The sequence below is a fragment of the Oncorhynchus mykiss genome, chromosome 12 (assembly GCF_013265735.2).
Source record: "Oncorhynchus mykiss isolate Arlee chromosome 12, USDA_OmykA_1.1, whole genome shotgun sequence".
Taxonomy (NCBI): domain Eukaryota; kingdom Metazoa; phylum Chordata; class Actinopteri; order Salmoniformes; family Salmonidae; genus Oncorhynchus; species Oncorhynchus mykiss.
Genome location: NC_048576.1, coordinates 4,776,014 through 4,786,548, shown reverse-complemented (window position 1 = coordinate 4,786,548; position 10,535 = coordinate 4,776,014). Strand labels below are relative to the sequence as shown.

Here is a 10,535-nt window from a genome sequence, read left to right as displayed (position 1 = left end):
CCCTGGTCAACCCTACTAACTCTGATCTGGAGGACTAACTAAACATGGAACATCCCTGGTCATCCCTACTGCCTCTGATCTGGAGGACTCACTAAATAGAGAACATCCCTGGTCCTCCCTACTGCCTCTGATCTTGAGGACTCACTAAATAGATAACATCCCTGGTCATCCCTACTGCCTCTGATCTGGAGGACTCACTAAATAGAGAACATCCCTGGTCATCCCTACTGCCTCTGATCTGGAGGACTCACTAAACAGAGAACATCCCTGGTCCTCCCTACTGCCTCTAATCTGGACGACTCACTAAACAGAGAACATCCCTGGTCATCCCTACTGACTCTGATCTGATGGACTCACTAAACAGAGAACATCCCTGGTCATCCCTACTGACTCTGATCTGATGGACTCACTAAACAGAGAACATCCCTGGTCATCCCTACTGCCACTGATCTGGAGGACTCACTAAACAGAGAACATCCCTGGTCATCCCTACTGCATCTGATCTGGAGGACTCACTAAACAGAGAACATCCCTGGTCATCCCTACTGCCTCTGATCTGGAGGACTCACTAAACAGAGAACATCCCTGGTCCTCCCTACTGCCTCTAATCTGGACGACTCACTAAACAGAGAACATCCCTGGTCATCCCAACTGACTCTGATCTGATGGACTCACTAACCAGAGAACATCCCTGGTCATCCCTACTGCCACTGATCTGGAGGACTCACTAAACAGAGAACATCCCTGGTCATCCCTACTGCCTCTGATCTGGTGGACTCACTAAACAGAGAACATCCCTGGTCATCCCTACTGCATCTGATCTGGTTGACTGACTAAACACACATTCTTCATTTGTAAATGATGTCTGAGTGTTGGAAGGTGTCCCTGGCTATCCTTAAATGAAATAAGAACCAAGAAAATGGTGTCGTCTGGTTTGCTTAACATAAGGAATTTGAAATGATTTATACTTTTACTTTTACTTTTGATACTTCAGTATATTTACAGTGCCTTGCGAAAGTATTCGGCCCCCTTGAACTTTGCGACCTTTTGCCACATTTCAGGCTTCAAACATAAAGATATAAAACTGTATTTTTTTGTGAAGAATCAACAACAAGTGGGACACAATCATGAAGTGGAACGACATTTATTGGATATTTCAAACTTTTTTAACAAATCAAAAACTGAAAAATTGGGCGTGCAAAATTATTCAGCCCCCTTAAGTTAATACTTTGTAGCGCCACCTTTTGCTGCGATTACAGCTGTAAGTCGCTTGGGGTATGTCTCTATCAGTTTTGCACATCGAGAGACTGACATTTTTTCCCATTCCTCCTTGCAAAACAGCTCGAGCTCAGTGAGGTTGGATGGAGAGCATTTGTGAACAGCAGTTTTCAGTTCTTTCCACAGATTCTCGATTGGATTCAGGTCTGGACTTTGACTTGGCCATTCTAACACCTGTATATGTTTATTTTTGAACCATTCCATTGTAGATTTTGCTTTATGTTTTGGATCATTGTCTTGTTGGAAGACAAATCTCCGTCCCAGTCTCAGGTCTTTTGCAAACTCCATCAGGTTTTCTTCCAGAATGGTCCTGTATTTGGCTCCATCCATCTTCCCATCAATTTTAACCATCTTCCCTGTCCCTGCTGAAGAAAAGCAGGCCCAAACCATGATGCTGCCACCACCATGTTTGACAGTGAGGATGGTGTGTTCAGCTGTGTTGCTTTTACGCCAAACATAACCTTTTGCATTGTTGCCAAAAAGTTCAATTTTGGCTTCATCTGACCAGAGCACCTTCTTCCACATGTTTGGTGTGTCTCCCAGGTGGCTTGTGGCAAACTTTAAACGACACTTTTTATGGATATCTTTAAGAAATGGCTTTCTTCTTGCCACTCTTCCATAAAGGCCAGATTTGTGCAATATACGACTGATTGTTGTCCTATGGACAGAGTCTCCCACCTCAGCTGTAGATCTCTGCAGTTCATCCAGAGTGATCATGGGCCTCTTGGCTGCATCTCTGATCAGTCTTCTCCTTGTATGAGCTGAAAGTTTAGAGAGGCGGCCAGGTCTTGGTAGATTTGCAGTGGTCTGATACTCCTTCCATTTCAATATTATCGCTTGCACAGTGCTCCTTGGGATGTTTAAAGCTTGGGAAATCTTTTTGTATCCAAATCCGACTTTAATCTTCTTCACAACAGTATCTCGGACCTGCCTGGTGTGTTCCTTGTTCTTCATGATGCTCTCTGCGCTTTTAACGGACCTCTGAGACTATCACAGTGCAGGTGCATTTATACGGAGACTTGATTACACACAGGTGGATTGTATTTATCACCATTAGTCATTTAGGTCAACATTGGATCATTCAGAGATCCTCACAGAACTTCTGGAGAGAGTTTGCTGCACTGAAAGTAAAGGGGCTGAATAATTTTGCACGCCCAATTTTTCAGTTTTTGATTTGTTAAAAAAGTTTGAAATATCCAATAAATGTTGTTCCACTTCATGATTGTGTCCCACTTGTTGTTGATTCTTCACAAAAAAATACAGTTTTATATCTTTATGTTTGAAGCCTGAAATGTGGCAAAATGTCGCAAAGTTCAAGGGGGCCGAATACTTTCGCAAGGCACTGTAAAACCAAATAGTTTTAGACTTTTACTAAAGTAGTATTTTACTGGGTTTTAACTCATTTCCTATTAAAGTATCTTTACTTTTACTCGAGTTTGACAATTGGGTACTTTTTCCCCTTAATCATGACATGACATGAATAGGCCATGTACTGAATATGTCAGTATAATTTACAGTATAATTTACAGTATAATGTACAGTATACACCCTGTTATATTGTCAGATACAGTATATACCCTGTTATATTGTCAGATACAGTGTATACCCTGTTATATTGTCAGATACAGTATATACCCTGTTATATTGTCAGATACAGTATATACCCTGTTAAATTGTCAGATACAGTATATACCCTGTTATATTGTCATATACAGTATACTGTTATATTGTCAGATACAGTATATACCCTGTTATATTGTCAGATACAGTAGATACCCTGTTTTATTGTCAGATACAGTAGCTCCCTGTTATATGGTCAGATACAGTATACACCTTGTCCCCATAGGGTCCAATTTCATACATAGTGCACTACTTTGGCCTTGTCCCCATAGGGTCCTATTTCATACATAGTGCACTACTTTGGCCTTGTCCCCATAGGGTCCTAACCGTAGCAAGAGTTCTTGTCAGTTAGCTCACCTGGTGCCGTCTTGCTGGGGAGTTTTGTGGGCGGCAGGCTGCCTGAGAGACTTAGTTTGGCGGGTAGGCTGTTGGTCTTCTGCTTGTCCCCGGAGTTGATAGGCATTGTCTTGGGCCTTCCTGTCTGGTTTGTTCTGGGGCCCGGTCCGGATCGCACCGCTCCCAGGCTCTGCCTCTGCTTCTTCAGATCCTCCTCTCTCTCCTGTGCCGCGCGGATCTCCTCCTCGATCATGGACAGAGTCCTCTGCTTCCGGGAGCGCAGCTTGAACGGCCCGGTGCTCTGCTCGGTCTCCTGGGTTCTGGTGGCTTCTGCGGTGCTGCGGAGCTCGGCCGCCTCGGAGTACTTAGAGAAGTAACTGAACTGGTCCTTCTCGCTGGGGGTCGGCGACAGCTCTGGAGGCTGGTAGGGCTCTACAGGGCGAGGAGAGATGTGGACGGGGGTGCGAACTGGGACAGGGTCTGGATTCAGGGCCAGTGAGCGACTGAGGGCGGACTGGACCAGGATTTTAGGACCTCCGGAAGAGGACCTCCGGGGAGGGGGGGCGTAGGTAGGTTTCTCAATCTGGGCTGGGGGGGACTGATGCTGTGGGGGAGGAGACTGATGTTGGGTTGGAGTTAACTGGAACTGAGCTTGTGGTGACTGTTGCTGGGTGGTTTGTGATGGACTTGATTGGTACTGGGGTGGGGGTGACTGGACGGACTGATGGGGTGTTGGCCACTGCTGCAGTGAGCTGGGGGGTGAGTGGAGCTGGGGGGATGGAGGTGAGTGGAGCTGGGGGGATGGAGGTGAGTGGAGCTGGGGGGATGGAGGTGAGTGGAGGGCCAGGAATGCTGGAGGGTGGTCTAGGAGTGTGGGTGACTGGTGCTCTGGGGGTGGAGATGAGAGCATCCCAGAAGATGGCGGCAGGACGTCTAAGTCTAGGTGCCTCTCTGGGAGGGGGTAGGGGAAGGACTGTGGGGTGGCACGGGGGACCCCCTGCCACTCTTCTCCCTGTTGAGACTGGTTCATAAGGGCATGCTGGATGGCACTCTGCACCAGGAGCTCTGCATGGTACTCCAGCTCCTCCTCCTCCAGATCCCGACCCAGGCGCCGCTCCCCGAGGGATCTGAGGGTGTCTTCCTCCATCTTGCCATTGACGGGCGTGGTGGCCTGGGGGGTGGAGGGGAAGGAGTACTCCCCCAGAGACGTCTCCCCCAGATAGGCTGACATGGTCTCATTTGACGCATCGCTGTCGGAGATATTGTCCATGCTGAAGTCGTTGGACAGGGTCTCCAGAACAGTAGTATCCTGGGAACGCAGGGAGAGCTCGTCCAGTCCAGAGTCACACTCCTCTGGGTGGCAGGACAGGGAGGCGCTGGGGGAGTGGAAGGATTGGGAGGAGGAACGATGCTGCAGGGATGAGGAAAACAGCTCAGAGTCTCCCTCATCTTTCAGGATGGTCATGACGGCCCGGGCGCTGGTGAAGTCTCCATCGCCTTCTCTGTTGTTCATCGTGGCCTCCTTGGGGCCACTGTTCCTGGGTTCTTCCTGTCCCAAGGTAGTAGTGGGGGACTGGGCCTCTCTCTGGATGCAGTAGATCCCCTCTGTCCTGACTGTAGTTGTGGGTGTGGTGACGTCGTTGGCCTCTAGTGGCAAGCCCAGGCAACTACTGTAGCCTACTGTGGCGGAGCTGGAGGATCTATCCACATGGGTGACGCTGTCTGGCGCTCTGGAGAAGGGCTTGGCCGAGTAGAGCTGAGGTGCCACACCTCTCTTCGGGGCTGTGACCTGTGACCTCTCAGCCTGCTGCTGCCTGGCGTGTTCTATCTGGAGGAACTGCTTCCTTGCGACGGAGAAGTCTATCTGCTCCACCAGGATGTCCTCCTTGGTGCTCTGGAGAACCTCTGCCGGGTCCTGGTTGGACTCAGGGTCAAAGCCGGGCTCAAAGGTCATGGAGTACTGGGCGTACGTCTGGGACGACCCCCAGGTGTACTCTGACCTCCGCTGCTGCTTCCTCTCCTCGTACTTCCTGTGTGACTCAAGTTTGTCTGGCTCCAGCTCTTCCTCCAGGCTTTTCTCCTGAGGAGGGTTCCACCATTTTGTGCCCATGCCAGGATTCTTCTTCACGGCCTGGCCTCGGATCAGCTCCAGCCGCTCCCTTTCCAGCTCTGCCACCTCCTCCGACGGACGCACCTTCTTCACACGCACCTCCTTCTCACACGGGTCGAACAGCTTGGAAGGCTTCTTCTCCTCCTGGAATGCCCGCAGCTCGAAACGTGCCTCCTTCTTGATGGTCATCACAGTGGGGGATGTTGTTTCTCCTCCCTGGTTCCTGTAGTTCTCATGCTCTCCCATTGGTCCAGAGTGGCCGTCGGGTTTGGAGTTACTGGTGTTATTGACTTCCTGGTGGTCTCTGAAGGTGGTTTGCTTCCTGCCCTCTACTGTGACCTCATGGTTGGTCTGTGGGGATTGTGTGTCTGTGTTGGAGATGTGGACGGACGGCCCAGTTCCTTCAATACCGACATCCCTGGGGTCTCTCTCAGGTTTCTCTGTCCCGTTAGAGGGCAATGGCATGGTGTCAACCTCTGGGTCGCAGCAGTTAGCCTCCAACACCTCATCCAGGTATGCTATCTCCTGGGCCACCTCTGTGTCCAGGGGCTGAGTCTGGTGCTTCTTGCCCAGGCTGTTGAGCCCTTGGCTGGGGTAGCAGGTCTCAGGGTGGGCCTCCACCTCCATAGGTCTGGTGGAAGTACTGCTGTCTCCTCCGCCCGCTGAGATCACACTGACAGAGTCAAGAAAACTTACGCTCTTTCTCTCCGTTCTGTCTCTCTTCAGATCATCACTGGCATCCTCTGATGCCTTGGAGGATTTCTGGAAGAGAAAGAGAGAACATTTTAGTGTAAGATTACTATTATTCTGTCGCGTCAAGCATGTACCCTATTCCCTATATAGTGCACTACTTTAGACCAGAGCCCTATGGAACCCTATTCCCTACATATAGTGCACTACTTTAGACCAGAGCCCTATGGAACCCTATTCCCTATATAGTGCACTACTTTAGACCAGAGCCCTATGGAACCCTATTCCCTATATAGTGCACTACTTTAGGCCAGAGCCCTATAGAATCTTATCTGTCGGAAAGATATCAGTTTGTCTCTGTGAATGGTTTGTCCTCTGACAAATCAACTGTAAATTTCGGTGTTCTTCAAGGTTCCGTTTTAGGACCACTATTGTTTTCACTATATATTTTACCTCTTGGGGATGTTATTCAAAAACATAATGTTAACTTTCACTGCTATGCGGATGACACACAGCTGTACATTTCAATTAAACATGGTGAAGCCCCAAAATTGCCCTTGCTAGAAGAATGTGTTTCAGACATAAGGAAGTGGATGGCTGCAAACTTTCTACTTTTAAACTCGGACAAAACAGAGATGCTTGTTCTAGGTCCCAAGAAACAAAGAGATCTTCTGTTGAATCTGACAATTAATCTTAATGGTTGTACAGTCGTCTCAAATAAAACTGTGAAGGACCTCGGCGTTACTCTGGACCCTGATCTCTCTTTTGAAGAACATATCAAGACCATTTCAAGGACAGCTTTTTTCCATCTACGTAACATTGCAAAAATCAGAAACTTTCTGTCCAAAAATGATGCAGAAAAATTAATCCATGCTTTTGTCACTTCCAGGTTAGACTACTGCAATGCTCTACTTTCCGGCTACCCGGATAAAGCACTAAATAAACTTCAGTTAGTGCTAAATACGGGGCTGATTTCAAGGTTTTACTGCTAACCTACAAAGCATTACATGGGCTTGCTCCTACCTATCTCTCTGATTTGGTCCTGCCGTACATACCTACAAGTACGCTACGGTCACAAGACGCAGGCCTCCTAATTGTCCCTAGAATTTTTAAGCAAACAGCTGGAGGCAGGGCTTTCTCCTATAGAGCTCCTTTTTTATGGAACGGTCTGCCTACCCATGTCAGAGACGCAAACTCGGTCTCAACCTTCAAGTCTCTACTGAAGACTCATCTCTTCAGTGGGTCATATGATTGAGTGTAGTCTGGCCCAGGAGTGGGAGGGTGAACGGAAAGGCTCTGGAGCAACGAACCACCCTTGCTGTCTCTGCCTGGCCGGTTCCCCTCTTTCCACTGGGATTCTCTGCCTCTAACCCTATTACAGGGTCTGAGTCACTGGCTTTACTGGGGCTCTCTCATGCCGTCCCTGGAGGGGGTGCGTCACCTGAGTGGGTTGAGTCACTGATGTGGTCATCCTGTCTGGGTTGGCGCCCCCCCCCCCCCCCCCCCCCCCCCCCCCTTGGGTTGTGCCGTGGCGGAGGTCTTTGTGGGCTATACTCAGCCTTGTCTCAGGATGGTAAGTTGGTGGTTGAAGATATCCCTCTAGTGGTGTGGGGGCTGTGCTTTGGCAAACTGGGTGGGGTTATATCCTTCCTGTTTGGCCCTGTCCGGGGGTGTCCTCGGAGTGGGCCACAGTGTCTCCTGACCCCTCCTGTCTCAGCCTCCAGTATTTATGCTGCAGTAGTTTATGTGTCGGGGGGCTGGGGTCAGTTTGTTATATCTGGAGTACTTCTCCTGTCCTATTCGGTGTCCTGTGTGAATCTAAGTGTGCGTTCTCTAATTCTCTCCTTCTCTCTTTCTCTCTCTCGGAGGACCTGAGCCCTAGGACCATGCCCCAGGACTTCTTGACATGATGACTCCTTGCTGTCCCCTTGCTGTGGCTGTGCTGCTGCTCCAGTTTCAACTGTTCTGCCTTATTATTATTCGACCATGCTGGTCATTTATGAACATTTGAACATCTTGGCCATGTTCTGTTATAATCTCCACCCGGCACAGCCAGAAGGGGACTGGCCATCCCACATATGCTCTCTCTAATTCTCTCTTTCTTTCTCTCTCTCGGAGGACCTGAGCCCTAGGACCATGCCCCAGGAATACCTGACATGATGACTCCTTGCTGTCCCCAGTCCACCTGACTGTGCTGCTGCTCCAGTTTCAACTATTCTGCCTTATTATTATTCGACCATGCTGGTCATTTATGAAGATTTGAACATCTTGACCATGTTTTGTTATAATCTCCACCCGGCACAGCCAGAAGAGGACTGGCCACCCCACATAGCCTGGTTCCTCTCTAGGTTTCTTCCTAGGTTTTGGCCTTTCTAGGGAGTTTTTCCTAGCCACCGTGCTTCTTCACCTGCATTGCTTGCTGTTTGGGGTTTTAGGCTGGGTTTCTGTACAGCACTTTGAGATATCAGCTGATGTACGAAGGGCTATATAAATAAATTTGATTTGATTTGATATAGAACCCTATTCCCTATATAGTGCACTACTTTAGACCAGAGCCCTATGGAACCCTATTCCTTATATAGTACACTACTTTAGACCAGAGCCCTATGGAACCGTATTCCCTATATAGTGCACTACTTTAGACCAGAGCCCTATGGAACCCTATTCCTTATATAGTGCACTACTTTAGACCAGGGCACTATGGAACCGTATTCCTTATAGATTACACTACTTTAGACCAGGGCCCTATGGAACCCTATTCCCTATATAGTGCACTACTTTAGCCCAGAGCCCTATGGAACCCTATTCCCTATGTAGTGCACTACTTTAGACCAGAGCCCTATGGAACATGGTACTATTTGGGTCGCATAACAAATTATGCTTAATTTATCAATTAGCATTTTCAGGGATTTCTGAAAGACCAAAACATATATTTCAATGTAATATCACTTTGATTCAGTGTCTCGGCAATGCATAGCAGTATTTAGTATCAGTTAATCAGATAGTATTTTGGGGAAGAACAGAAATGGATAATGAGAAATGAAACTTCCTCTGCTTGGAATTAAACAGGAACAACTAACTTTGAATAATGATTCCATCGTTAGAAGAGAAACCAAATACTGAATCTACGGTAGTTGCAATGACGGAATCTTTTTCACTTAAAGTGTAAATCAAACAAAAACCATTGATTTAAAACATGTTTTTTAAAAAACCATACAACTCTTATAAGGACTACTTTGAACAATTTACACTGAACATTTTTACAAAAACATATTTACTGGAAAAACTGTGCACATCCAAAGTTTGTAACAGAATTTCGGTATTTTTTTGTTTGTTTGTACGTGACCACGTATTCCAACAACCCTGTTAAATGTCTGATCTGAATTCAGATTAAAGATGTCTGCAGAAACAATGAGGTGTCAGCTATGACATGACACCTTGAGTTAAAAAAACAAAAACAAAAACAAAAAACCTTTTGGGGTTATTGAACTACAGTTATTTTATGTGGAGGTGACCTCACGGGTCCTTTTATGTGGAGGTGACCTCACGGGTCCTTTTATGTGGAGGTGACCTCACGGGTCCTTTTATGTGAAGGTGACCTCACGGGTCCTTTTATGTGGAGGTGACCTCACGGGTCCTTTTATGTGGAGGTGACCTCACGGGTCCTTTTATGTGGAGGTGACCTCACGGGTCCTTTTATGTGGAGGTGACCTCACGGGTCCTTTAATGTGGAGGTGACCTCACGGGTCCTTTTATGTGGAGGTGACCTCACAGGTCCTTTTATGTGAAGGTGACCTCACGGGTCCTTTTATGTGAAGGTGACCTCACGGGTCCTTTTATGTGGAGATGACCTCACGGGGCCTTTTATGTGGAGGTGACCTCACGGGTCCTTTTATGTGGAGGTGACCTCACGGGTCCTTTTATGTGGAGGTGACCTCACGGGTCCTTTTATGTGAAGGTGACCTCACGGGTCCTTTTATGTGGAGGTGACCTCACGGGTCCTTTTATGTGAAGGTGACCTCACGGGTCCTTTTATGTGGAGGTGACCTCACGGGTCCTTTTATGTGAAGGTGACCTCACGGGTCCTTTTATGTGGAGGTGACCTCACGGGTCCTTTTATGTGGAGGTGACCTCACGGGTCCTTTTATGTGAAGGTGACCTCACGGGTCCTTTTATGTGGAGGTGACCTCACGGGTCCTTTTATGTGGAGGTGACCTCACGGGTCCTTTTATGTGGAGGTGACCTCACGGGTCCTTTTATGTGGAGGTGACCTCACGGGTCCTTTAATGTGGAGGTGACCTCACGGGTCCTTTTATGTGGAGGTGACCTCACAGGTCCTTTTATGTGAAGGTGACCTCACGGGTCCTTTTATGTGAAGGTGACCTCACGGGTCCTTTTATGTGGAGATGACCTCACGGGGACTTTTATGTGGAGGTGACCTCACGGGTCCTTTTATGTGGAGGTGACCTCACGGGTCCTTTTATGTGAAGGTGACCTCACG

The 10,535-nt window shown here is 48.1% G+C and overlaps 1 protein-coding gene across 2 annotated transcripts in view; it reads right to left on the bottom strand.

Annotated features, from left to right (window-relative positions):
* LOC110536864 (A-kinase anchor protein 2) overlaps window positions 1–10,535 on the bottom strand; it is a 219,385-nt gene that overhangs the window by 11,289 nt on the left and 197,561 nt on the right. For both annotated transcript variants that reach the window (XM_036936737.1, XM_036936738.1), the window contains one exon: window positions 3,256–6,106. In XM_036936737.1, coding sequence (XP_036792632.1) covers window positions 3,256–6,106 — 2,851 coding nt within the window. The remainder of the gene's footprint in view (window positions 1–3,255; window positions 6,107–10,535) is intronic.